Source organism: Crocodylus siamensis, chromosome 4 (genome assembly GCF_052110815.1).
Source record: "Crocodylus siamensis isolate JL-2025a chromosome 4, ASM5211081v1, whole genome shotgun sequence".
Taxonomy (NCBI): Eukaryota; Metazoa; Chordata; order Crocodylia; family Crocodylidae; genus Crocodylus; species Crocodylus siamensis.
In genome coordinates this window covers 126,808,642-126,836,415 of record NC_143398.1, presented here as the reverse complement: position 1 = coordinate 126,836,415, position 27,774 = coordinate 126,808,642, and the positions used below count along the sequence as shown (strand labels likewise).

Sequence of the window (27,774 nt, the reverse complement as noted above, 5' to 3'; positions counted from 1 at the left end):
TGGGTACAAACACTCTTTGTCAGCTAAAAAATTGCAAAGAAGAATTTTCCCAACTACGAGAGTTGATCTAATACAGGGGTCAGCAACCCCGGCACGCATACCAAGCATGCCACGTGAGGCCATTTTGCTTGGCACTCGACTGCCAGCCTGGGCTCTAGGCAGCTGGTGCCAGTCAGGTGGCTGGGAGGCTGCAAGCCCTGCTGTAAGCAACCCAGGCATCATGGCTGGCAGCAGCTACCTCAGAGCCCGCTGCAATCGGGAGGCTACAAACAGCTGTTGCCTCCCTGCCCTGGCCCACTGGCGCAGTGCCAGCACCTGCTACCTTCCTGAAGCCCAGGGCGGGAGACAGCCAGGACCAGGGCAGGGAGGCAGAAGCTGTTTGTAGCCTCCTGGCTGCAACCTGCCAGGTTCTGGATAGCTACGATAGCCATGGGGCCTGGGTTGCTCCCAACAGGCAGCTAGGAGGATGCAGGCCCTGCTGCAAGCGGCTCAGGATCCATGGCTGGCAGCAGCTACCCAGACCCTGGGCCAGCTGCAGCCGGGAGACTGCAAACATCTGCTGCCTCCCCGGACCTGCCCCAGCCCAGGGCAGGCAGCAGGTGCTGGCGATGCTCCCCACCATGCTGCCCTCCCCCACTGCCTCTGCAGAGCAGTGTGTGGAACCTGGCATGGCAGGCACTGGGGAGGTGCATGAAAGCTGCCTGTTGCTCTGGCCACACTTCCCCTGCAGGTGGGGGCAGCTGCGAGGGGCACAACGCTGTGCTGCTGCTCACACTGCCTCCATGAACACAGGGGAAGTGTGACCAGGGCAGTGTGGACCGTGCAGTGGCAGGCAGCTTCCCTGTGTAGCCCTTGTGTGTACTGCTGCTCCGGGTTACATGTGCTGTGTTCCAGAGGGGAAGGCAGCAGAGCTGGGAGTGCAGGGTGTGTGACCTGGAGTGGTAGCACACTGAAGTTTTATTTATTGTCACCAGGTTTACAATTTTTTTAAAATCTGGTATTTAACAAGAAAAGGCAACATTTATGATTATTGATTATACTAATATGCTGTGCATCCTGCCATGTACCCCCTGCCCTCATTTTGTTTTTCTGGCATGCCAGCACTCCAGCACCTTCCAAGGTAGACATTGTGATTTTTTCAGCACTCTGGCCAAAAAACATTGCTTACCCCCCGTCTAATAAAAGATAGGCAGATGAGGTTCTTTGGGTAAATCTGCTATGTCCTTAGATCAACATGACTACAACCAACACCCCTGAATCCTGGCTTTTGAACCCTTTTACTCTCATGAGGAGAGTCCTGCACCACACAACAAGGCATTCATCCCCTGTGACATCAGCTTCTACGTCATCAAAGTTCTTCACTAGATTCAGCAAGGGCTGCGGTGTTGCCACATGTACAATAATTATTGCATTTATACGATCATTTCAACCTTTATACGATAGTTATTGTATTTATACAATAATTTAAACCCTTGTATGATAATTGTTGCATTTATACTATCATTTCAACCCTTGCACGATAATTATCCAACACCTCCGAATCCTGGCTTTTGAGCCCTTTTACTCTCTTGTACGGCAACCGATGACGCAGGATCTGACATCACAGAGCCCTACCCATGCCGCAGACCGTTCGCAGGCTATGGCGAGGGCGGAACCTTTCTCTCGCTTCCTGTGTCCGCAGCGGAAGGGTGGGGTCTTTTCTCTGAAGTGCAGCGCGGATTCCTCGTGCGGGCTCCTAGGCCCGGCAGTTGCTGGAGCAGCGCGAGTCCGCGTAGGCCTTGGTACCGCCATGTGCAGCTGGACGGCGGCATGGCGACGGGCTAGCTGCAGTGTGCTGCGGCCCGGCGAGGGGCGGCCGCCACCGGGCAGCCTGAGCGACTTGCTGCAGAGCTCGGTGGCGGGCCAGGACACGGGCGCGGAGGCGGCGGCGGCGCGGCGGCGGCGCCCGGGCGCCACCTCCGTGCTGCTGTTCCCGGGCCAAGGCAGCCAGCGGGTGGGGATGGGCCGGGGCCTGCTGCGTTCCCTCAGTGCGCGGGGCCTGTTTGCCAGGGCCCGCGAGGTGCTAGGCTACGACCTGCTATCGCTCTGCCTGCAGGGGCCGCAGACGGAGCTGGATCGCACAGTGCACTGCCAGCCTGCTGTCTTCGTGTCCTCCCTGGCTGCCGTGGAGAAGCTCAGCCACCAGTGGCCTGATGTGCGTGGGGGTGGGGGGCATCTCCTGCCCCCTGGTCTGGAGCTGAGGGAAGGGGGTTGATTTAGTCTGGAGACCAAAAGGCTGTGGGAGGATTTAATAGCAGCTTTCAACTACCTGAAGGGGGTTTGGAAAGAGGATGGAACTGGACTGATTTCAGTGGTGACAGATGACAGACTGAGGAGCAATGGCTTCAAGTTGCAGCAAGGGAAGTTTAGGTTAGATATTAGGAAGGATTTTCTCACTAGAAGGATAGTAAAACAGTGGAACAGGTTACCTAGAGAGGTTGTGGACTCTGTGTCTTTGGGGGGTTTTAAGATCCAACTAGACAGATCTAGTTGGGGATGGCCCTGCTTTGAGCAGGGGGTTGGACTAGATGTGACCTTCTATGATCTTGTGTCACCCACCTTGGAAATCAGGCCTGAAGCGTTTCAGTGGCACTCTCCAAGATAAAGGGTCTTCCAGAAATTCAGGCTGTGGATCCCACCTCCACCCACCTGTGCGCGCACCTCAAGTGTTGCTTTAACAGGCTACTTTGTGTTTGCTTTGTTTCCACAGGTGATAGAGAATTGTGTTGCTGCGGCTGGGTTCAGCGTGGGCGAGTTTGCTGCCCTGGTGTTTGCTGGAGCCTTAGACTTTGAAGAAGGTGTGAGGAGTATTTTTCTCACCTCATGGGAATGGGATTTAGAGCGGTTTCCTTTATTTCCATGTGTGAGTGCACATGGCATAGTTTGGAAGCCATTCCTTTGGTGACAGCATTTTTCCCTGCTGCTTTTTGTCCTTGCCTTTGAAATATATTTTGCTAAATCTGTTTTCTGTACAATTTGCTTAATGCAGAAAGGATTGCCTAGTATTTAAACAGATAGTTAAATTTGAATAAATTGCAGGTCGACTGTTTTGTAAGGAACTCTTGAAAATAATTACTTGCGAAAATTAAGTTTTTGTGCTTATAATGTTTGATCTGTTTGTTATTTTTTCCTCACATTTGTTTTTGGCATTTTAAGGATTCCAAACTACCAGATTTTAGGAGAATATATGACCACTGAATCAAATATAAGAGATCTAAAGTATTTTAACTTAAATAGCATCATGCATTCAACATTGGATTGCTGTAAAAGGAAGACGAGGATATATATTATGGTATAATAATTTGTGTGTCCTTAATATCCTTCCTTCCTTAATATCCTTAAGGATTTCTTTAATATCCTTTCAAGTATATTTGAAAGGTTTTCTACAGTTTTCCTTATTTAAGGTTTTTGTGCAAAAGGTGCTAATAACTTGAGTAATAAACATATTTCCCTGTGTCTGAACATACTTCTTTGAGACTTAAGCTAAAGTAAGAATTTATGTTCTCTCTCTAGCCTTGTATGCAGTGAAAGTGCGTGCTGAAGCAATGCAACAGGCATCGGAAGCAGTCCCAAGTGGGATGTTATCAATTATTGGGCAACCCAAGTCAGATTTTAAGGTTGCCTGCATAGAAGCTCGTGAACACTGTAGATCATTGGGTGTAGAAGATCCTGTTTGTGAAGTTGCAAATTACCTGTTTCCAGATAGCAGAGTTATTGCAGGTCATTTACAGGTATTTCTTTAAAGTCAATGTCTACATGTACATTTAATAATGAGTAACTACTCAATTGTTCCATGGAAGGGAAAAAACAACATTTTCCCCAATTGGGCCAGATGGAATATTGTATTTAGGTTTCTGTGGTTCATGGATAATCATGAAATACTGTGAGGAAAGTGCTCTCTTCTAAGTATCTTAAATCAAACCTCATGTGAAGGATGAGTGGGGGTTTAGTGCATCTGTCAGATCTAAGCATAAACTTTCTTTTCTCTCTAAATGGTGAGAGCCAAATGAACACAGCTGTTTTTCTTACAGGCCTTGAAGTTTTTAGAAGAGAACTCCCGAAAATATTATTTTGCACGTACAAAAATGCTGCCAGTCAGTGGAGCTTTTCACACAAGACTTATGGAATCAGCCATAGAGCCCTTGGCAAAAGTTCTCAAATCAGTTGAGATTCGGAAACCACTCATAAATGTCTATTCAAACGTTGATGGCAAAAAATACATACATTCAAAATGCATTAAACATCTGTTAGTAAAGCAGCTTGTTTCACCTGTGAAATGGGAACAGACTATGCATGAAATATATGAAAGAACAAAGAGAACGGAGTTTCCTTTTACATATGAAGTGGGGCCTGGGAAACAACTAGGAACAATGCTCAGAAACTGCAATTTAAAGGCTTGGAGAGCCTATAAACATATTGAAGTATCAGAAGATGAGGAAGTAGAGGAGGCATGACTATATTTTGAAAAATCCATATAATTGTTGTTTTTTCTGCTTAATTTTAAATGATTTGTTTGCCCCTGAAAGAGAGCTCCTTGAGATTAGAGGCATCTCTGTTTTATCCCCAGAAAAGTACAGCTCTGAGTTTTTTTGATACAAAATGATTTTCCATGATATTGCTTCTTTAATGCACCTCATACTTTACAGAGAAGAACTGCTGCAAAGGTTCAACTGTTCAGCCTGTTGTCAGTGTGAGGATGCTATCAAAGATGCTGTTTGCTCTTAGATTTTCCTCCACTCCTACTAGCAGCCCCTTTTGCCCATGTGAAGTTGTTGAAGTCAGTTGACCTTTGTGCATACACAGAAGGGTTTTTACATGGAAGATCTTGCAGAATGAAAGCCTTTGACTGTGTTTCTTTCATGTGGACCTCTGTTTACCATGATCAGGAATTCTTTTAGATAAGCCACTCAATTGTAATGACTTTGTCACTGCTTTCTCCTGTCTTAAAAAGATGACTAATCAGTGGAATAGGTATCCACAGACTTTTTCTTAATGTTGCTTTTGTACTCAAAGCTTACTACTGGGGTTGCGTAAAGTAGAACATATTATTACAAATAAACGTTTAAGGTTGCATTATAAATATAAATTATTTATAAAACTATATTCCTGAATAATTTTAATGCTACAGGTACGGTGATTTGTCTGGGAATAGGGGGGACATGGGGGTGCTAAAAACAGCCCTTGGCCCCTGGGGATGAAGAGAACGCCTTCATTCCCCCAAGCCCCCCGCAGACCCCATGAGCCTCTCCTGATCCTGCCAAACCCTCCTTGGGTGGTCATTTATAACTCAACCTAAGCCCCCCACCAGCCTCCCTGAATATCTGTACATACTCCTAAACTATTGTGTGTATTTTAATGGAAGTGTTACCAGCTTGCTTTATGTTGGTTAGTCTATAAGATGCAAATCTACCCTGCCTTCAGTTAGACTGTGAAAGCCATATACAATGGCTTTATACAATGGCCATATACAATACAGAGAATGAATTCTTGCCTTATTCATGCAACAGGTACAAGATGAATGCTAAGGTTGTAGGAAATTGTATAAGGCATTTTATTGGGGAAGTAGCATATTATCATGTAACTAAGGGTCATATAATCTGCATATTCAAGAGATGGAGCTGAAGATTTTGTGTGCAGTCCTTCCTTTTGATTCCTTGATACACTTCTATTTACAGTATATGCAAATATGGATATATTTCAAATGCTTAGAACATATTTATTAAAAAAATAAAATGCTGATACAAGTCTATCAAAGAGGCTAAATGAAGACTAAATTCCAATGGTATATGCTTACAGTTATCACTTATGAAAGGTAGTATGAATAAGAAGTGGTTGACCCACAATGATTAATTATTGGAATAAGTTGCTATTAACAGTTTTTATATGGTTTGAAACTACTGAATCTGCCAGAACCTCTTGGTTCAAATTCCACTTTTGGCTTGCATAAACATTCGCTATAATAAAGCACAAAGCAAGGCTCCATCTGTTTTTATCTTTGGCTATTGTAGACGTGTCATTTTAATGTCTAACTTACTGTTCAGATACTTGTGGTTTCATTAAGGACAGCGTATTAAAAATAGGATGTGTAATTATCCAGGGACTTGCAAAGGTTGGACTTGAATGAGATGCTAGGTAAGTTTCTGAGATTTTGAATGTAATGTTACAGTTTTACAGTTTAGGAAAAGAGGAGTCTTAACTGGTTCTTTCCAACCAGCGGCTCAGAGTCCTAGAAGGGAGGTATGGTAGTGTGCATACATGAGAGAGAAAAATAGTGCTGCAGTCTCAGTTTAGAAGTACAAGAATCCTTTTTTGCATCCTGTTATTTAGAACTTTTTTCATATTCAGTAGTTATATATATTTTTGCATTTGTTAAGTCATATTTTGTTACCGTTTAACATAAGGAGCATGTATGCAGTGTATTGTTTTTAACTTACTGGAGGCTTAAGCATGAACATAACTCTGCTTTGGGCGAGAGCATGATGGAAGTCTTCATTGGTAAATATAGAATTAAATGGCAAATAGAGAATATGGGTAACTTTGCAACCTGTTCCAAGGCACAGTAGTGAAACACTCCTCATTTTGAAGGCACTGCACTCTTATCGTTCCTGTTTATTCAAGGAGGGGTAAGAATTAGAGCAAATGTGCAGGGTTTTAGCTAATATTTTGCTTCTCTAAAGTGTTTGGTTTAAGCATATGTTGCAGTTACCTCAAGACAAGTGTCTCAATTCTTTGAGCAGTGTGTTTTTCACAAATGCAACATAAGCATCAATGTACTCATTTCTACCTCCTATGCTGCTGTAACAAATTATTTAAAAAAATGTATTTTGCAAAACACCCTTTTGGCAAGCTGTAAGATGTGCACTAGCAGTCACTGATTTCGCATTGCACTTGTGGAATTCTAAGCATGAGCACAAGTATCTTTTCTGTGTGTTAGTATTAGCATGTGGCAAGCAAGAAGGCAGCAATAATGGAGTCATTAAGATTTTTAGATCTTGGATGCCTAATCCACACTTCCAGATGTATGTAGGTACTTAGAGCTAAATTCTTCCAAATTCAAAAACACCAAGAGACCAAATGGCATTGACACCAGTGTACATTTCTTTGCATGCGATTGAGGGGAAGCAGGATGTGAAAAAGTACCCTCCAGGAAGTTGGGTTACACAAGGAAATATGCAGCACAGTAGAGAACTGAATGCTGGTTCTATGAGCCACTTGCTTGTGACTTGGCTTCTAAGGCTATCACTCTTCCCTGTAACTCAGGGGTGGGCAAAATATGGCCTGTGGGCCAGATCTGGTTCTCAAACTGACTGGGTCCAGCCTGTGGCTGCACCGCCCATGCTGGCCAGGGTCTATGGCCAGAGGGACTGTTCTGCTCCCCTTGCCTCCAGCAGCGACAACTCCTGCCATGCCACTCCAAGTAAGGAGGAGCTTCAACTGGGTGACTCCTGTCCCAGTGTGCGGGGCTCTGGCTCCACCAGCTGCCTTTCATCCGCTCTGCCTGCCTAGCGTGATGAGCAACCACCTGTGGACTGGGGAGGGAGCAGGTGGAAGGCAGCCTGGAGCTGTCCCCAGCTGTGGGGGAGGAGCCACCCAGCTGAAGTTCCCCCTAGACCAGAGTGGCTCAGCAGGGGTATTAGAAGGAACTGCCACTGGATGTGAGAGGAGTAGAACAGTTCTGCCAGCCTGGGCCCTGGCCACTGAGCAGCTTCCAGCAGGGCTGTTTCCAATCCAGCTGCAGCCAGCTGGGTGCTGCTCTGTTCCCCTCACCTCCAGCCCCTGCTCCAAGGCTCTCTCCACTCCTATCCCTGCTCCAGGGCTCCCAGCAGATAAACATGGTGGGGTGGGAAGCTTCAGCCAGGTGGCTCCTGCAGGAGGCGAGGGCAGCACAGCAACATCCAGCTGCCTGCAGCCACACTGGGGACAGCCCTGCCAGAAACTGCATGCTGGCAAGGGCCAGGCTGGCAGGCATGTAGCAGCATAGCATAGACCGCCTCAGGTGGGGTTGCACCCCATGCAGAACACCGTGGGGGCAGCCATGGACTGGGTGAGCTCTGCTGCATGTGCTCTGTGCCCCTTGCCTCCCCCTTCCCCTCTCACCCCTGGCTAGCTCCTGGGAAAAAGTGCTCAGACAGCCCACCCCTCTATGTGTACACTCCCTCCCCTACCACAGGGCTGGGTGTGCAGGAGCAAATTGTGCCCATCCTACTCTTGAACACTACTCCCTGCCTGCCCAAAGCTCCATAAGGAGTTTTAGGGAGTTGTTGGGGAGGTGGGAGGTTCTGATTTGCCCCACTGCAGTTCATCATAACTCCCTACGTGGCCCCTAGGCCCAAATGACCATCCCTGGATGGTTCAAGTGTACATTTGTGTTTTATCTCCAGGTTACACTGTAGCGAAAGGAATCTAGATTGTGCTACGTTGTGTTGGGTGAGCAAGGATGTGTCTCGATTAAGGTTTACATTGGCATTGGGTGTATTCATTCATAAGGGCAAATTTATTTTTAAAATTTTTTTTTTTTTTTAATTTCCATTTTCTGATTTGGGTGGATTGTTGTTTTGTTTTTTGGATCTCATTTAGATCACAGATGCTTGTGACTTTAATTCATATATCTTGTTTTTGTGAATTTCTATTGTTAAAAGAAATTCTATTCATATTGTGTTAATAGCTCTTCTAATAAGATTTTGTTTCTACATGCTTCCTTCTACTATGTTTTTAGTCTTTCTAAATGGTAGTCATTCTAAATGTGGTTTTCAGACATGATGTTTTCCTCTCTGAACATCCCTTTCTGTGTAAGGGCTAGTTAAGTCAGCTTTGCTAACTTAATAGGAAGTAATGGATTTTCTTTTTTGATTGAAATTTATCCAACAGGGCAGTGTCAGATCCTAAGCTGAGATCATTTAAGTGCTTATAAATGTGAGCTAACAGCATAAAGATACTGTCTTCAGAATTTTGCAATATGGATTTTTCAGCCTCCACCAACTGGTAAGGCAGTATCTTCACTTGATTTTTAGCATACTCTACTTACTGTAGATATGAATATAGTAAATGGTTCCTAGATGCCTTTCTTTCATTTATAGGGCAAGTGTTTGAGAAATAAGAACTTTGTCTCAGACGGTTCATGGCATTAGAAAGAGACCTGAGACAGAGTTGAATTTTATTATTAATTTGGTCTGTAGACCAAATTGAAAAAACAAATATAGATGTTTTATATGATACAAAACCTTTTTAAAAAATAGTTTCAAAGCTGGTGCTGCTGTCCCTGTTCTCTTCCCATGGATTATATCACGTATTTGGATGTGGGAGACCTGCGTTAAAACACCCTTTTGGCCTCATTGGATCAAGAGCTTGCCCTTGATGCGCCCATCTCACAGTAGAGTATTTGAACCAGCAAACCCCTGAATCTTGTCTCCTCTTTTAGAACTGTTCCACTTCATGTAAGTGATTAAACATTCATTGGAGCAGGGACTAAACTCCAGCTGTTTCCTAAGAGAATGTTCAGATCACTTAGCTATAGGGGCTAATTAATATATCATTATTTCTACAAAATGGAACAGCTTTTCCAGGAAAAACTGGAAGAGGCTAAGCCCAAAATACCAAGTTGTCTGGTAGGGCACTTTCTGGGGAGAGGAGAAATTTGAGTGTCCTAGCCACTGAGTTAGAAAATGCAAGAGAACGGTGCCCACGTTTTCTTACAAATCTAATTAAAAAAAAAAACAAACATGACCAAAACTATTTCCAATATTATTTTCATTAAAGTTGTTCTCCAAATTCACAGATTTGTTTATTGCCTCCTGAAACTGTGGGTCTAAGTGGTTTGTTGTAAAAAAAATAAATAGCCCACTTCTGCTGCCCTGTTAGTAAATACTTTTAGGCCTACTGGAAATGAAGTAGGCTAGACTTGACAGGGTAGAGGTGGAGTTCAGGCCACCTTCATTACTGTCATTAAGGTGCTATAGCTCTTAAAGCTAGGCTGCCCAACTTCTGGGCACACCCGAATTCCCCCTGCCATATGCAGCACACTTCCATCCCTGGAGGAGGGAGGGGGAGCCTGATGGCTCCAGTCACCTAAGCTGACAAGGGTGGTGGGGGCAGTGGCAGCTTGAAAAGAGGCTGGGGGCTGTGTAGGGGTTAGATAGCCCTGTCCAAAGGGTTTCATTTCCCATGAATCATCATTCTACTTGCTAATTTTAATTAAGACCTCATTTCACATTCCTGTTATTAAGCAATACAAGAAAGACCTTGTACTAGTTAAAATGTAGGGAACTTTGGACACTAGGTTTTACAAAAGAGGAGACCAGAGAAATATTTTAGCAACAGTTTTTAATTTTGAAAAATATTAAGATTTTAATAGTTGCTATAAGTTTTACAATGCAGAAGTTAAAGGATGACCAGCATGCCTTCTGTCCTTCCAAAATCACCTTGTTTTAAACTTGTTTTTATGAAGTAGTCATCTTCTGTTGCATTAAAAAACAAACAAACAACACATTCTTATCACCTGGACTTGTGTATTCCAAAGCTGGCAGTTTAGGCAGTTATCCAGCAACAACCCCATTAAACATTTTTGTTTTTTTAAAAAAAGTATGAAACAGCAGTGACCCAGCACTAGCTTAGGCTTTAAATATACAAGAGACTTCATTAACAGAAATTTTAAAAAACCCAACTTAACCAAATACCACCACCTGGGTGTTAAGTATGTTGGTCAGAGTCCAGCAATGACCACCTATGACAATTCTTTGTATTAGTTCTGTAATGCATGGTTTATGGTCCACCAAAACAAAACAACAACCACAGCTCCTAGCATCAACTTCTGGCACAGGCATTTAAAAGGAAGTGTAGAAATCTGTTCACAGAGAGAAAAAAGTAGTTAGTTTAATAAAAAAAAAAAAAAAAAAAGGCAAACCAGCAGACCATACACAAATAAACTTTTTAAGGTGAAGGTACTGCCCAAACCTTAAAGCAAAGAAGCTGAAAATCTTGAGTCCTGGGTTCTAGTTTTAACTAAGTGCATTGCTGAATTACTAGTGATAGCTGGATTTCAATGGCAAACGTACTTAATTTTTGTAAAGTCCTTGATATTTCTTTTGACTATGAAGTACAAGAGAAAATAGCAGCCTCACTTATTTCATCTAGAATAGACTCATGCTTCATTTTATACTGCCATTTCCCTTGTTTCATGTAAAACAATTCTGGACAGACACTTTTATCCGCATGTAAAAACACTCCTATTCAACTCCAGGCAGGTTCTGTCTGGATGAATCCAGTAGGATTTAGCTGATGTCCTCAAGATACATTGCAAATATTTTTTTTACCAGATGAAAGGGAATTTTCCATGTAAACTGCTGAGTAGAAAACACAGACTAAAGGAATTAAGTCCAAACTTGGAGTCAGATTACATGCTTAACTCATGGAATTACATACAGCTAAGTATATAAGGGAAGCAAGAAACTACGAACTTCAATTGCTGCTTTTACTACTACAAATTTTTCCCAAAGTTGTAGGGGTGGGGAGGAGGAGAGGAGGGAATTCTTACCCAGCTTCCACAGCCAATGATCCTCTTGGTAAAGCGATAGTTCAAAAGAGTTCCAAAAAAATTTTTAATACCTTTAAAAATACTGATAGCTGTCCTGTTTAATCAAAAGAGAAAGGTTGGGGGGGAGACGAAGAATAGGAAAGGAGAGTTAATACATAAATTGAGAATTAATGTACAAATATCAGGGGACTGCAGAAGCAAAGGACCCTCAAAGGAATCCTTTCTTAATATCAACCAGAAGTTTTAAAAGACTAAGAAACTGTTAAAACAGAATATAATATTTAAAGCTAATCTTCCATCAAACTGACCAGATATACATAAAATTATCTGCAAATGTAAATTGAAAACCCAGCTAAACTCTTTCAAGAGCTGTAGTAATTAATTTCCCCACTAAGGAGTGAGAAGAGGGAATTAGGTATCACAGGCATAATGCCTTGCAAAATGGGGAAGTTTATAGACTTCTTCTTGCCTAGCCTAGTTCTGGAAATAAACTTGAATTAAGCAGTTTATAATAAGTTTAAAAATAAAGCAAAAAATGCTGAACAATCTAGGACAACTTGGATGCATCTACATAAGCCTCTTACTGTGCATTTGACTAATTAGCTGTGCAGTAAATGTCATGGTGTGTACATATGTGCCCCTGTTAGGTTGGAGTAAGCTAATTTACTCCAGAACAGGACAGCATTTATAAATACAAGTACTATCCTGCTGTGGAGTGAGAATGCAGCAACATGTATGCAGATACTGCCCCAGGCTGGCAGGCTGACCCTCGGGGGGGCCCCCTGCCAGCTTCAGCCTGGCTCAACTGCTGCAGCCCCATGTGCACATGAAGGCATGCCACCTGGAAGCAGTAAGTTTATTGTGCCTGAACTGTACATGTAGATGCACCCACTGATTTTGTGGGGTTTTTTTAATCCTACTATGCAAGACAAATCTAATTAATGAAGTAAAAAAACCCAACCCCGATGATTATCAAATATATCTGAACACTGAAAATATTCAATAGTGTGTTTTACCCCTTTGCAAGATTAAACAGTGTGTCTTCCAGCTTCCTGCTGTAAGCTTGGTTGAATTCATCTCCAATGACCGCCAGCTGATGGCCAATTTGGGTAGCAGAACTGTAAGAAATCAGTACAATGCAAGCAGATTTGTCAAAAGACAACAAATTACCATAAAAAATTACTGTTCCTAAAGCAGTTCAGCAACGTTTAGCCCTACCTAAAAATCCTGTTTATAAAGTTGTGGTGTTAATTCCACTATTTGTTTAACCTTAGATGCTTAAAAATTTAACATCAGGTTGTTTTAAAAAAAACAAACAATTAGCTCTTAAAGCTGTATTTAGGCACCCAGTTATGTCTTCACTCTAACCTGCTAGGTATTTTGCACTTTTGAAAATTAGGATGTTCATTTAGGTGCCTGAATATTGAAGGCAAATGAAAATTAGAATTTCTGTTTGTGGAAGACAGTGATATATTACAACATTTCCTGAATAAGGGCAAAGTCAAAATATTGAAATATTGGCAAAAAAATTAAACTTGACGTGTCATAATGTTTCAGATCAAGAAAATACTGATTTCTACATCCACCAGAGTTGTTGATGTGACTTGCATAAGTTACCTGCTGATGTGAAATATTCTTTGGCCAGGGTAGAGGACCCAGAGGAGAACTGGTCCATAAACCTTGAACTTTGAGGCACTGTGCCTGTTTAGTTTTTAAAAAACAATTTTTTAGATTATTCCTAATACAAAATTTCAAATCCCTCCTCACCAAAACCTACATTCTGAGAGCATCTACACATGATACTATGTCACTGATTGGTAAAAACCATGATGCCGCAGCTACACCACTGTAGCACCATGCTTCCTCATAACACATTGCTACGGTGATGTAGCAGCTAAAAATAACTGCACAGCCAGCACAGCACAGTACAGTCCATTAAAAGGAAGTACTAAATGACAGTGCAGTAACAATGGTGCCGTACAGTCATGTGTTTTTGGTTATTCAGTAAAAATAGTAAAATAAGGATCTCACTTATGCCAGCTTTTTTTTTTAAGTGCCTTAAGTGCTTTTACATATTTTATTTTAACCAAATAAATCATTCTATCCATGTACACCTACTCAGTCTTGAATGTGTATCTTGTCAATAAGTAAAGCATCTTCAGAGCCTTTTTATGAAAGGTGTAATCTAAGTGCAAAGCATTATGTCCTATGACAAGTCTGGTAAATAAAGATGACTGATGGGTTTGTTATAAACTCCTGGACCGGGTAACCTTGTAGGCTGCAGTATGGTTCTCTGTTGGAGGTTGAATGATACTGTTATGCTGCAAAAACACGTGGGAAAACATTGCACCTGAATAGGTTATATAAAGGACAGTATGTGACTCAGGCAGCGTGGAGTCAGAGGAGACTCGGCTAAAGATTTTATATGCAGGTAATTGGTCTGCTTAAACATCTGTAAATATTTTAAACCAGCTATGAAAGTTCTTTCATTGGAAAAATTATGAGAAGTATCCTAAGAAAAAAGCTTCAGGAAAAAATACTTTTTAGCTTCTTAGAATCTCAGTCCAACAAGGAAGAATCATGTAATGACAGGAAATCAAGTGGACTAGATGGAGACTGGAGAACTGCATTAGTAGCAAATAATTTGCTGTTTGGAAGAGGAGTTGTTTTGTATGTTGCTGGTTCTAATAAAGCACAGGGAGATAGTCTAACAGCCTGTTATGGGTGGTGTCTAGAGTATTCTGTAAAAATGGCTTCTTCAGCTGCTTGTTTTAACAGCTGGGCTCCTGATGAATAGTCATGTCTCCAACCTCATGCAGCATAGAAAGTCACAGTCTTTTAATGTAGAATAACCCTGTGTGTGATCAATGTTAGATGCTACAGGTAGTCTACAATTATAGTTATTCTGTGCTTGTGAGTTTTCACCGCAATTACTTGGCTAAGTAAATAGCCTTTGTTAAGCAAGGGGAAGGGGGTGGGGTACGTGAGTGCTGGAGGGCAAAGCAGGAGGAGAATGAGTCCAGTGTGATACCTGATATTAAACTCCATTTGCTCTGTGGTGTCTGGAATTGTTAAGAGGCTATTGTAACTTTCCTCATACAGGACTCGTGTTCCATTCTGGTAGCTGGAGAAAACAAACTGCCTGGGGATTCTTCTTGCTTGAGACATCTTGCTCTGCAGAAGAAAATCCTTAATGATCTCTCCACACTTACTATAGTTATTTACAACATTTTCATTTTAGCTAGAAATTGTTTTAAATACCCAGCCCTCCTTACTTTTGCAGTCAGAACATGATTACTCCCACATACCTATGCCAGAAGAAAAAGGACTTTTAAATCTTCTTCAGAAAATTTCCACTGTAAATTCAGTAGCTTATATTTCAAAATGATGCTTTTAACCATGATGCTCATTGCTGTCAACTCACAGAGCCAAAATATTCCAGAAATGGGAAACTAGTATTATGATGTAAATAGAACTTCTGAGCATTTCACTTATCTCGAGATACCTTTTGCAGTGTTTACAGCTCTACTGCTGGGACTTGGCTAAATGTACAAACTGCTCCAACTGACTATGGTCCCAATTCAGGAAGGTCCCTAGGACTTCCTTTAATGGGACTACTTATGCTTCAATATAGAAATGTACTTAATTGCTTTTCTCAGTTGAAGTCTGGGCTCCAATTCTGTGAGCCACAAGGAGCATATTGTGAAGTCAGAACTTGGGTTCAATCCTGCAAAGATATAAATAAATGTCAATGTGAACGATTTCTTTGACTTCTCAAGTGCTCAAAGTTACTTGCATGCTGAAGTTTTTTCCAAGCTCTGGGTCTGCTCTCATTGAAGTAAATGACAACTTCACAGGTTCCAATGCAAATGCCAATTAATTCCTTAGTATTTTCAGCTGCTTTCCCTACATCAGGGCTGTTCAGCCAGCAGCCCGTGGGCCATATGTGCCCTGCAAGGTGTTACCATGCAGCCCATGGGCTCTTGTATGGCCACCATGCAGCTATGGCCTCTGGGGACTCTGGGCTCCCCTCTTTTCTGACTTCTGCTTCCTGCACTGCCCCAGGGGCAGAGCAGCATGGTGGAAGGCAGGGAGGGGTCTGTGCTGTCCATGCTCTGTGTGCAGCTGGGGTAGCAATACCAGGCGTGCCTCCCCCCACAACTCTCCAGAAGTTGGACAGCCCTGCCCTAGAATACCCAAAGCGCTAAAAAGTTTGTCTATTAACCAACAGTCAGTGCACAGATAGTACAGGATACAATGTTTTTATGGTATTCTTTATGTGTTTTGCTAGATCTTAATTACCAAGAAAAGTGATGTCAAAGCTGTGCAATGATGCTGTGTAAGAAAGAGTATCCCTTGTGTTTCTGCCGTTCAGTTGTAGTATGCTAGAGGTACTGCTCTTTGTTCCCCAGGCCCCACGTCTGCTGAACTCGTGAGGTCTCTCTTGAGCAGGCGTCTCTGTCTGTCTTGCATATTTTTGGCTTACCTTTTGGTTCCTGGCTTTTAAATCAGTTTACATCATTTTATATTAGTTTGAGAGCTAATCCCTTTTGTTAGTAGAGAGATTGGTCTTGAAAGACAGTGAATACTCCCCAGTGATTACACAGGAATAAGGTTGGGTTCCTGGGTTCTGTGCACCAAGTAAGTGTAACAAAGAGAGAATTCTCAGTAATAGAGTGAAACTAAGTGAAAATATATATTACAATACTGCTTATGGGAAAACTTGCTTTTAACTTTCACCTACTGTTAGTACAAAGCAATGGGAAATGGGACTGTCACTACTTGTATGAAATTGCATTTATATTTACAACAGTCTAATACTTGCGCATGAATTCATGCATAAGTAATTCCTTAATATTATGTTTGTGATCAATGATGTAGTTGTGGGTGTGGAAGGAATGCAGGCTCTTTCACAGGATGCATGGAAGAAGATACAGAACCTGTTGTGGAACAAAGTGACAGATAATGCTGTATTTGGCTCTACAAAACTAAATAACCTCCTCCTCATAAACACCTGCAGGAAATGTAGAAAATCAATCATCTTAATGCTTAGTAAGTATTAGTATATTAGCAATTGTTTTCATGTGCTAAAGTAGGGCAACCTATAGCTCACAGGCTGGATCTGCCCATGGATACAGAGCTTTAGCAAGAGGGGTCACTTGCAGGTACTCCCTTGCTACACAGATGAACACCTGCCTGCCCACCTGGGATCCAGGGTGATCATTCCAACCCACAGCCAGAAAAGATTGAGAATCACTACTTGAAAGACTTGAGTGCTGTAATACAAAGTGCTGAAACACTTAACTTATAAGCATCTAGTCTTGACAGCCATGAATTAGGTTATATTTGTGACTAGAGAGGCTCATTAAATAATGCATAGGGAGAGTCAGGTACCTCAGGATGGGATTCATAGAAGCCAGCAAATTTACAAATTAGCATATCTGCCTGCTAAGAATTGCTGAGGATTGAGATGTGACCTATGCACCACCCCTTAAAGTTATGCCAGTGATGTTGCAGCTGTGATGCATTTGAAAGCTTGTCTATCCTAACTACAGTCAGTCCAATGAAAGATATCACCCTAAGAAATCCCTGCCATGCCTTAAAGACAGTTAAGCACCTAATCCCACAGTGGAAGAAGTTGTTTGTGTCCATTTAGGATTCTCATTCACAAAGTCTCTCCTGGAGTTATATGCCTAAATTGGATCAGCTGGGGATGGAGGCAGGAGAGAGACTGAGCATGTCTACACATGCACTTTAATGCACAGTAGCCTATTTTACTGTGCATTAAAGCATCACATAAAAAACCATGCACTAATATTAATGCACAGTAAAATAATCTACTGCGTATTAAGTGTCACTTTAAAAACATGCATTTTTGGTAGCGTGCATTCAGGCAGCCTAATGCACATTTTAAATTTAGTACCTCCAATGTGTGAGGTACTAAATGTGCATTAGGAAAAGTGCATTAATGCACATATAGACGCATCCACTGATCCCCGTTGTAGAAAGTTACTCAAGGCAAGTGATTTGAAAACAAAGTAGGAGATGTTTTCCAAATCCCACTTCTTTTCCGCCCCCACCTCTGCCTTAGAGCAGGGATGTGAACCCAGGCACCCACATCCCAGGAAGAAAGTTCCTACTGGGTATTATGAGCATCTCCCTCTCTCTTAGTTATGCTGTTCCACTTCATGTACATAAAAATTCATTAAAGTTGGGTCTAAACCCAACTGCCACTTTACAGGTGAGTACTGCCATCACTCAATAAAATGGAGAACAGGCAGACAGGCACATGCACATACCCCAGCTGTCTTTTGTACAAAACCTGATCTAATCACCATGCTCTGAAATACCTATCAAATTAGGCCTTACAAGTGGAGTTAGGCTGGGCAGTGCCTGTTTGAAAATCTGACTAGGGCTTATTCATGAACTAGGGATTGTCAGATCAGGATTATGGTGGTTTGTTATGTGTCCACTGGAAGAAATATAGGCTCCTGCAGGGTTAGGCAGCAGCTGAGCAAGTTGATGAGGACTATCTAGTAGCAGTGTGTTGGACTTTAGGCATCTGAAGTGGCAGTTGGGCACTTACGGTTCTTTTGCAACTTTAGTTCAAACTGCCTGTCTTGGGAAAAGAGTGAAATCAAGAAATTCTGTGTAAAAATACTGTCAAGTAAAGTAACTTTTTTTTTTTGCTCTTGACAGTGGTACTAGCTATTTTTTGATTAAACTAATAGTGACATTTTATTGTTTTTAAAACACTCAAAGATTTTCTATTAAAGATGCTGAGATGTGAAAGAGTATTGCTTGCGGTGAAATATAAATATGCAAAACACTGATAGGTTTAAACTGTATGCCATTGTTTTTTATAGTAGCCATCCGTGGACTCTGAAATAGTGCACTGAGGAAACTTCTCTAAAAATTATTTTAAGGGTTTTTTTTCCATGTCTAGAATAGAGAAGGCATTAGTTTCAGATTCATTGAGCAAGGGAGTGGAAACGTCTATATCTATATCTGGGTTCTGAAAATGACCTATAATAAAACCATGCATCACAGCAATCAGACATGTAAACAAACCATACAATACCATGACAAAAGCCTAAAGCACATCATATGCTACCTCACACCTGTTATGATGATAATACCTTCCTCCCACAGGCTAAAAAAGAAACTGTCACAGCTATTAGGTCGTGCTGCTCAGAATCAGCTGCAGCCTGGTATGCTGTTTGCCCCAATCCACTTGTATGAATGTTAGAGCAAAAACAATTTAGCAAAGAGGGTATAGCTATATGCTATTGAGTTGGGAGAGTAGTGTCAAAACCAGCTTTACAATCAATCCTAGAATCATAGACAAATAGGGCTGCAAGAGACCTTTAGAAGTTGTGTACAGGCAGTCCTTGCACTTGTGACACAATTGGTTCCTGAAAACAGTGTCTTAAGTTGAAATGTTGTAACTCAAACTATTTTCCCATACGAAACGATGTTATAAATGGGGGATTAGTTTCTGAACCAAGGCCTGATGCCCTGTTTTCACCAAAAATAACCCAGAATTTTGTACTCAATCAATTCTAGATGAGTAATATAGCTACATTAATGTATTTATATTGTAAATAGTAATCACATTGATTTGGAAAGATTTCTTTGAGGTGACTTCATTGGACTTTTTGTGAAGGGCTCTTGGTTGGACTTTTTGAAGGGTTCTTGTCTGGAATCTTCTCAGGTGTCTTGGCTGCAGGTTTTTTCTGGAGTCTTGTTTGCTTTCTTAAATTGTCTGAGGAAGTTTGGACAGATGTTCTTCAGGGAGATGGGCAACACAGTGAACTTGTTCACTGGCGCTGCATCATGTCAGATCAAGTGTTGTAAAGTTGAAACTGATGTCAGAAAGTTGAAACAGGGTGTCAATTTGTAAATGTTGTAAGTGCGAAACGTTGTAACTCAAAACATAAGCCAAGGACTGCCTGTAGTCCAGCCTCCCTGCCAGAGGCAGAATCATCCCCATCCAAGCCATCTTATACAAATCCATTGTTTAACTTAGTAATAAAATTATACCATCAACCTTGACACAACCACAAGGTATAACATCCTAACCTGCGACAGGTAAAGCAGGGACACAATGCTGGCCAATGTCCTGTTGCTGTGAGGGTTGTTAAAATACACTGGGAAGAGCTAAGGCAGAGGGCCATGCCCCCTACTATAGATGAAGACAGCCTTCCCCCCCCCCCCACCCACCCAGTCTGTACCAGTCTGACTACGGTGTTAAATTCCTTGCTGTTCCCAAATATTGAAGACACACAAGACAAATGTCTCATTTAATTTCCAAGTCAAAGCTTAATTCACAGGTGTCAAAGAGAGATGGCTAATGGTGGGCTACTAGAAACCAGGAGGCAGAATCAGCTGCATAATTTGGGATCTCCAGGGCTCCATGGATATGGTGATGGGGGAAAGGCAGGAGCTGGGCAGATACAGCCCTCACTTGCCCTGTGCCCACTGGGCACTTTGCCACTGAACTCAGAACCCTACTTGCATCATACCCCTCACCACTGCCCTTACCATAGCTGCTGCTGACCCCATGAATCTGGCCCATGGTAAGACTGATACCCCTGGCTTAGCATGTGATCATGTCTCTGCAAATGTATGGTCAAATACTGGCTCTATATTTGTTTTTTGGGGGAAGAGGGGTTAACTGTGGAAATAAATGTATATTAATGTCACAAAAGTGGCATTAACATGGACCTATTTCCTGTCCCTGCTACACTCTTACTCAGCAAGGCAAAGGAATATCTATACTGTCTGTAAAACCTGCATCTTAACTTGTCTCTTCTCTCCATGAATTTGGGTTGTAAGAGTCAGCAGGCTTTAACTGAATGCAAGTAGCTTATCATTTATAGAGCATTTAAATATTCTTTGACTCTTGTGACACTGCCAGGAGGGAGGGAGGATAGAATCCCTAAAAAGTCAATAATTCTAAAACTAGCATGCATGCAAAAGGGTCATTATTTTGAGCAAGGCCTTGATATTCAGCAAAGCATGCGCTTCATTTTAATGGGAGAATTTATCTTCAGTGAGCCTAATCATGCGTTTATTAAGTGCATACTTAAGGTTGAACTGGAGCCTAAATCCAAAACTAAAAAATCCTAAATACATAATTTATACAGTAATGACTCTGAATGGTTAGATAATAAAGCACATTTAGCAGAGACAGCATGTTAATTCTCCTGAACATTACCAGGACCTGAGTTTTCAGCTTTGTTGGGGGGTGGGGAGGGTTGAGAGAGAAAAGCTCTGTATACCATCATCACAGGTAACACCTAAGAAGTTACAAGGTAAGATGGATAATATTCTTTCCTTTGTAGATCTGTTTTTGATCAATTTTATCTTTGCAGTTTTTTTTCTACAAAAGGTAACATAAAAAAGTTTTAAAAAGAAAATGTGACTATAAAATAATATACTGACAAAGGGACTCGGGTATCAGACATAAGATTTGAAATCAGTTTTCTCAGTTGCTGCATTTGACCAAATTTTATGTTGGTAATATTGTTGAAGAAGGTAGTCAGAATGATCTGTCAAGCCAAGTAGCTTAAACGTATTTAAACTAGCTCTTTCATGTAAAGCAAAGTAAAACTATTCAGAATTACAGTATCAGCTGTACAATATCAACATGTATTTATTTTAGAGAACTGAACGAGAAGGCATACAGGTGCAGAAAATAATAAGTGACTGCTAACAGATCCAATTCCAGTCTGGGGCCTCAGACCTGAAGTTCTGAACAGTCCTGGTCTTTCTCAGGCCCCTACTAATATAAATAAAGATTGTAGGACGGGACACTTATGCCTTTATACCGTATCTCAAACTCTTTTAGATTCTACCAGCTGCCTATGCAAACTGAAATTTAACTAGAAAGCAAATAGAGGCTTGGTTGTTTGCATACAGGTCTCCAATACATGTCCTACTACTTCAAAACATGACATCAGCCTCAACTTTGCAAATATAAATCCTAGTTCATTCCACAAGGACTGCCCTATAGGATAGTAGATGAATAAGTAATGGCACGAGTGAAATCCTTTTCTCTTTAAATGTTCTGTGTAAGAAAGTTCTCTTAAATGTTAAGTTATTACACTATTGAATATTTTGGTTTCCAGATAGTATTGGTGCTTAAAATTCAAGAGGTAAGTAAGCAAGCATTCATTTATTTCTGTTTGGACTTCCAGTTTAACACTCAAACCCCTAACAACTTGAAAGCAATGGTCTGTTCATCCTTTGTCTCCTACCATTTTCTCTAACAACTTCAGTGACCTTGGATACTGTTTACATTTAAACAGTTCTTAGCACAGCCTCACAAATTTTTTAAGGTGTGCTGCTTTTCTGGATCTAATACATACGGTGTATTTTTCTCCATTTTATTTAAGTGACATTTTGCTACTAAATTAGCCATTGGAGGATTTTTACATCTAAATTTAATGTTAAATCCTTTGCCTTATAACTTGATTATGAATCATTGTATTGCACAGTTTAATGCAAATGGGATTACAGCACCACGTGGTTTTGAAGCACTACTAAGTGGAATCATGAGGACCACCAAAATCATATTAAAAGAGCTGAGGCAGCACAGAAAATGGACTTGTGAACCACCCAGAATTGGGGTCGCTGACCTCACAACACTGGAACATCCAGCATACTGGAAGAAAGATTCCACAGTGCAGACTTTAACTAGAAGAGGCCTTTTTAAGAAATAGGGATTGAATACATCAATTGTGTCCACTGAATTCTGTGCAAAAAGCAAAAAGTGAAAAGCTGGTCCATTGGGAGGCAGTGGCAAAGCTTTAAGCCAGGATTCAACTGTTGTATTGTTTTGTGCTTTATTATTGTACTGTGTAAGGACCCTAGTAATGGACCAACACCTCATTGGGTTGAGTCTCATACAAGCACACGGCTAAAAAATAATCCCTGCCCAAATGTTAGATGTTACAGTCATAGCCTGCTAAAAGTAGTCAAGAAATCTTAACCAAAATCTTGCAGGTCATTTTTCTACTTTGGTGGTTTTCAATCTTTTTTTGTTTGCAGACACCTAAAATATTTTGAATGAGGATGTGGACCCCTTTGGAAATTTAGAATGGAGATGCAGAACTCTTTGAATTGTACGTGTGGGTATTCACATACTTTTGATTGATCATAGTCATTTTTTGCGGACCCCTCAGACACAGCCTGCATTCCACAGACTACAGATTGAAAACCACTGGTCTAAAGCTCTGCCATTTCTGTATTTCAGTTATTTCTAAACTTTTTCAAAACAGTTTTTTTCCTAATCTTTTTACAAAAAAGAAATAACTCTTAACTACTTCTAGTGATGAACTAAGCACCCTGTAGAACACTAGAAATGAACCATCTACAAACTTCATCAACAAGCTGCATGAAAAAGGATCAGTATCCTGCTGAGAGACTCAAATTTTCATCTGCTTTGTAACAACTCCATACATTGCAGAAATTCAGATTTTGTCACATTTATTTTGCTCTTGCTGTTCTGAAATATTTGAGATATACATGAAATGGGAAATTTGCTTTAGCATGTTTTTTTTTTTTTTTTTACATTTCAAATGGTCATTTTTCCTATTGCTTTTGCCAATCCCCCACAAAAGGTGGATGTTCTTTTAAACTAAGATTCTGTGAAAATGCCTACTTAAATAGCTTGACCAAAATGTGGAAGGTAGTTCTGAAAACATCTATATTTCTATAATATAGAAATCTGTATTTCCATAATATTCTCCTTGCAGTTTACCATTTCCTTCTAAAATAGAGTATTATTTTTACTGTTGTAGTGTGGGTTTGAGTTGTTTTGTTTTGTTTTTAGTTTGGGGCTAATAAAAATACATGACACGACATGAATGAAAAAGATGACATGAATGAGAAAACATTTGGCTGGCAACAAGACAGCAATGGATATTATTTTCCATTTTCATTAAGGTAATAGAGCCATGGTGCTAAAATATAACATCTTTTTTTATTATTCCAAATTACTAAAGGATCTGATACTGTTGTTCATGTAAGTAACTGGCTTCAATTAGTTCCTTTGCGGGCACTAGCACAGAAGTTCAGTCTTACTGACTGGGTCACAGAATTCAAGCTTTACTGATATTAGATTTGACAGGATGGTAAGCACAGTGGTCACAATCTAACAAAGCTCTTGAACACATGCATAAACTTCAAGTAACTTAAGAAATCTCAGTGATTTAAATGGGTCGAGTTACTTAAAGTTAGTGATAAATCTGCTAGATTGAAGCCAGCATGCTGCCATCTCATGGGATCGAGCCCCTTCGTAGTTTCTCCTATAAGACTCACTGGGATCCCACTTACTGCTGTCAGACTTTAAAAGTTGACAAAATTGTTAATAAATATCAGATGCATTTAAATTAAATACTTATGCTGTTCATTTAGTCTGGGCACAGCAGCTTTTAGACCATAAGACTTGGGCAATGTTCTTAATTTTACTTGGGCCTTGCATACTATACAATTCTGTAGTATTGCTATTACAAACATTATGCTGTCAGATGGTATAAAAACATTCCTATTTTTTCATTTCTGTACTTGTTTAACTAAAGTTTGAATGTGCCTTTTCATGTTAAATGATTTCTTTAAAAAAATTTACCAGGAAAAAATATAATTGCAACAAAAATCTTGCAACTTCCAGCAGATTTTTTGAGGGCTATGCGCTTCTGTAATTCAAAACATTTTAAAGTGTACCTTTACATTACAGATGGATAATATCTGGAGATATTGTTCTTAAATAAAAAATTGACAATAACTAATCGAAATTGCCTAGCTGAAGTAACTATGTAGACTGAGTGTCCAAAAAGGAAGATAAATTGGGAAATTCATTACGATATTCCCTTACTTTTAATATAACATTCAGTTTCTTACCAGATACTATTATTAATCATCAGATGCATTGTATTGGTTGCTTTCTCCATTTATATACTTCAGTAAACTTGTCATTTTACTCCTCTGAAGGCACCTCAGGTAAGCACATGCTAAACTTCCATCCTGAACAGAAATGTTTTCTTTTGAATCAGGACTTTAATTCTTTGTAATGTTGGTAATGTCCGCCCCCCCCCCCCACTTATGCATTAAAGACTAAAAGTACAAAAGTCAACTTATAACCCAACTCAAAGATGTCAAACTAATCTGGCCCTGCAGGCCAAATAAGTGGAATGAGACTGGTCCACAGGCCAGATGAACAGAATGGATTGGGCCCACAGTCCCTCCTGAACACTGGATCCAGCACCCGTGGCACTTGTTCTGGCGATCCGGGACTGTGTGAACACATGCAACGTGGGTCCTTGACCAGCCAGCACAGACGCCACATCCGGCAGCCAGATTCAGTGCCCTTTCTGAATGATCCAGGACAGTGCTGCATGCAATTCCCTTTCTAAGACCCATGCTGCACCCAGCTTGCATCCCAAACTGGCCAGAACAGGCACCATGTGTAGCTTGCATCCTGAACTGGCCCCATGTAGGGTCAGTACCAGGGGCTGGACAGCATGACTGTGGGCTGAATCTGGCCTGTGAACTGTATCTTTGATACCCCTGGCATAACTGAATAAGTCCTAAGGTTCATCTCTATCCTTCCCTCTGCCTGACTTAAGCAGTTAGTGTATTAGACTGAAGTCAACTTAAGTAGCAGTAAACATGGACAGAGGGGAAAAAATAAAATTTGTTTTGCAACCCAGTTCTCTAAGATAGATCATATTAGAGGCTAACATATTTCTTATCTCTACACCCAACTGAGTAAACACTGATCATATAACCATATCAAATTATTACTCCTCAATTGTTGCATATAGTACAACTGAGGCAGCAGTAATATGACGTTTTAATTCAATGGACCAAATGCATTGGAAATTTAATGTGAAGGGCAAGTACCTTGTCTGACAACTGAGTTCAGGAAGTATTTTTGTGCAACTTTAAAACTTTGGTGCGTTACTTTAATTGCTTTGGTATGTTTGTCAAAATGAATGTGACATTCCTGGTCTATCAGAGGGATTTCTGTAGTTTGTTTCCCGGTATAAAAAATAGAAACAATGTTGTTGAGCTGCATGTTATTGTACTTGTGTGTTCATACCCACTGGGTAAATCCACAGAGCTTGTTACTGCAGCCCTTAGTCATTAGAGTCAACCCTTGTGGCTGTAGATCTGTGTTTCCTGCCCTTCCTGTTACTGGGTCTGTTTATGTGCCACCAAACCATGGAATTTTTATAACAGACTTGAAAGAGAGCAGCCCTTGTTAGCGTCTTTGTCCCACAAGTCACATAGGCTTATAGCAGGATTGAAGCCAGAATCAGCCCTTATGATGGCTTTGCAGTCAAAGTGTAAAAAGCATTAAAGGATAGCTCTGGGGGAGACATGCTAAGTGGGTGCAGTGGGCTGCTGTCTTAAATGGTTGCTTTCTGTTGACCACATTTAGGTGGCTTTTAATATCAGCACCAGCAGTGAACAGCCTGATGCTCTTTCTAATCATATGGTTAAAAAGGTGCGGTCACACAAGGATCCCGGAGGGCTGATAGCAGCTCCACTCCTGCTGCTCTCAGTCGTCCCACAAAGTCTCTCCAAAGGAAAAAAGCCCCCCAAACCAAAGGCAGTCTGGCATCAAAGTTGATAGGTAGTAGGGGGGGAAAAAAGTGTGTGTGTTCATATGTGTGTGGGTGTAGAATGTATTTTTTCTAATATTTCTAATAATTTTTTCTTGAAATTTTTTTTCATTAAAACATGGGTATTAGAAGGGTGGGGGGTGTCTTTCTTTCTTTCTCTCTCTATCTCTTTTTTCTTTCTAATACCTATCAACTTTGATGCCGGATTCCCCAAAGTGCCTCTGCAGAGAGCTATCAGTGGGGAAGGGCAAGCAGGTTCTCTTTGGTTTGGGGTTGTTTTTTTCCTTTGGAAAGAACGGCTGTGCGAGAAAAGCGAGAGCCGCAGGAGGGAGCTGCCGCCAGCGCCCTGGTACTCCCACTCAGTTCCCGAGGATGGAGGCGGGCGATCCCTAGCAGCACCCCGTCTGCCAGGCGCGGCGGGGACGGGCTTTGGTGCTAGGCAGGAATAGGAGCGAATTCTCCCGCAGCCCAGGCCTGACTGCCGCTCCCACTTGTCCCTCACCGCGGCCGCAGGGGCCCCGGATGCTGCTGGGCTGAGTGACTGCGGCCGCTGCACCTACCCCTGGCGGCTGGTGTCCTGCCCGGCCCTGCCCCGAGCCCACGCGCGGGTTCCCCGGCCAGCGCCTGCCTCAGGGGCTGCTTCCGCGGCCAAGACAGTAGCAGGAGCCCAGGTGGGTGCAGGGATCGAGGCAGCTCCCGCCAGCACTTGCCGGGGGTTCCCGCTGCGCCGGGCCGCGCTTCACCTCCGCTCCCGCTGGGCCGCCACTGCAGCCCTGCAGCGCCCGGACACTGCACTCATCGCCGCCCCCCGCCCGGCAGCGCCCGCTACTCACCGCAGCGTCGCTCCGATCTGCCCCCAGGGTCCGCCCCGCCGGCTAGAAGCTACCTGCTTCCGCCCCGCGGAGCGACGGAGGCGGAGGTGGCAGGCTGAGCGGGAAACGCCCGGGGCTGCCGGCACGGGAGCGGAGACTGAGGCGACTGGTTAGTCTGTGGGGGCTGCCACCGCCCCTCCCCCAAGCCACCTCAGAGCCCAGCAGAGAAGCGGCTGAGCTGAGGACACAGGCAGGCAAGGCTCTTTGGGTTGATGTGATCGCTTTTATCAGACCACCTCAATAGTTGGGGAAGAATGTTCTTTGCAGGCTTTCCGGCACCAACACCTTTCATCAGGCATAGGGAGAGTCTTCTGGTGTTATGTGTGCTCCAAGGTAGAAAAGAAGCTCCTTTCCTATGACAAAACAAAACGGGGTCCATATCTTTATCTTTGTGCACTTTGGCATTTTTGTGACTGGGGAGCTCTTGGGTGTCAGAGCCTTACCAGGGATCGCTATGTGGAAAACGGCTCTCGTGAATCCCAGATAAAAGAAGCTAAAGCTTGCAAAGAATTTTTTTCCAACTATTGGTCTAATAAAAGAGATCACATCTACCCAGAGAACCTTGCTCGTATGTGTGTGTAGACCAACACGGACAGCTACAAGGAACAGCCTGAGGGCCCAGCAGCTGCCTTGTCCAGGCTCCGTCCAAACACAACCTGCCAAGAAAAGTGGTCATCCTTGCGGACCCCTGCCCAGGGCC

General features: G+C 42.1%; 2 protein-coding genes across 3 annotated transcripts; one reads left to right on the top strand and one right to left on the bottom strand.

Moving 5' to 3' along the window:
* The first annotated feature begins 1,694 nt into the window (after positions 1 to 1,694).
* Positions 1,695 to 6,019, top strand: MCAT (malonyl-CoA-acyl carrier protein transacylase). 2 transcript variants are annotated; one of them, XM_090043734.1, is made up of 5 exons: positions 1,695 to 1,993; positions 2,096 to 2,194; positions 2,750 to 2,837; positions 3,553 to 3,770; positions 4,071 to 6,019. In XM_090043734.1, the coding sequence occupies exons 1-5, from the start codon at positions 1,790 to 1,792 to the stop codon at positions 4,491 to 4,493; spliced, it is 1,032 nt and encodes a 343-aa protein (XP_089899860.1). In that variant the 5' UTR covers positions 1,695 to 1,789; the 3' UTR covers positions 4,494 to 6,019. The 2 variants fall into 2 exon arrangements, with proteins under 2 accessions (XP_089899860.1, XP_089899859.1); XM_090043733.1 differs by having other exon boundaries at positions 1,695 to 2,194.
* Positions 6,020 to 6,154: 135 nt separating this feature from the next.
* Positions 6,155 to 27,199, bottom strand: LOC149866471 (uncharacterized). The gene is made up of 5 exons (XM_090043735.1): positions 27,036 to 27,199; positions 14,601 to 14,743; positions 12,586 to 12,687; positions 11,570 to 11,663; positions 6,155 to 10,879 (listed from the first exon to the last, which is right to left on the bottom strand). The coding sequence occupies exons 2-5, from the start codon at positions 14,735 to 14,737 to the stop codon at positions 10,778 to 10,780; spliced, it is 435 nt and encodes a 144-aa protein (XP_089899861.1). The 5' UTR covers positions 14,738 to 14,743; positions 27,036 to 27,199; the 3' UTR covers positions 6,155 to 10,777.
* Between the last annotated feature and the right edge of the window lie 575 nt (positions 27,200 to 27,774).

Bases quoted from the DNA above. Each gene is read 5' to 3' on its own strand.
- MCAT (XM_090043733.1), top strand. From the start codon at position 1,790: ATGTGCAGCTGGACGGCGGCATGGCGACGGGCTAGCTGCAGTGTGCTG. The intron at 2,195-2,749 runs GTGCGTGGGGGT...TTGTTTCCACAG, and splicing joins TCAGCCACCAGTGGCCTGAT to GTGATAGAGAATTGTGTTGC. The intron at 3,771-4,070 runs GTATTTCTTTAA...TTTTTCTTACAG, and splicing joins TTATTGCAGGTCATTTACAG to GCCTTGAAGTTTTTAGAAGA.
- LOC149866471 (XM_090043735.1), bottom strand. From the start codon at position 14,737: ATGTCTCAAGCAAGAAGAATCCCCAGGCAGTTTGTTTTCTCCAGCTAC. The intron at 12,688-14,600 runs GTATCACACTGG...GATTTCTTACAG, and splicing joins CAAATGGAGTTTAATATCAG to TTCTGCTACCCAAATTGGCC. The intron at 11,664-12,585 runs GTAAAACACACT...TTGATTAAACAG, and splicing joins CTGTTTAATCTTGCAAAGGG to GACAGCTATCAGTATTTTTA.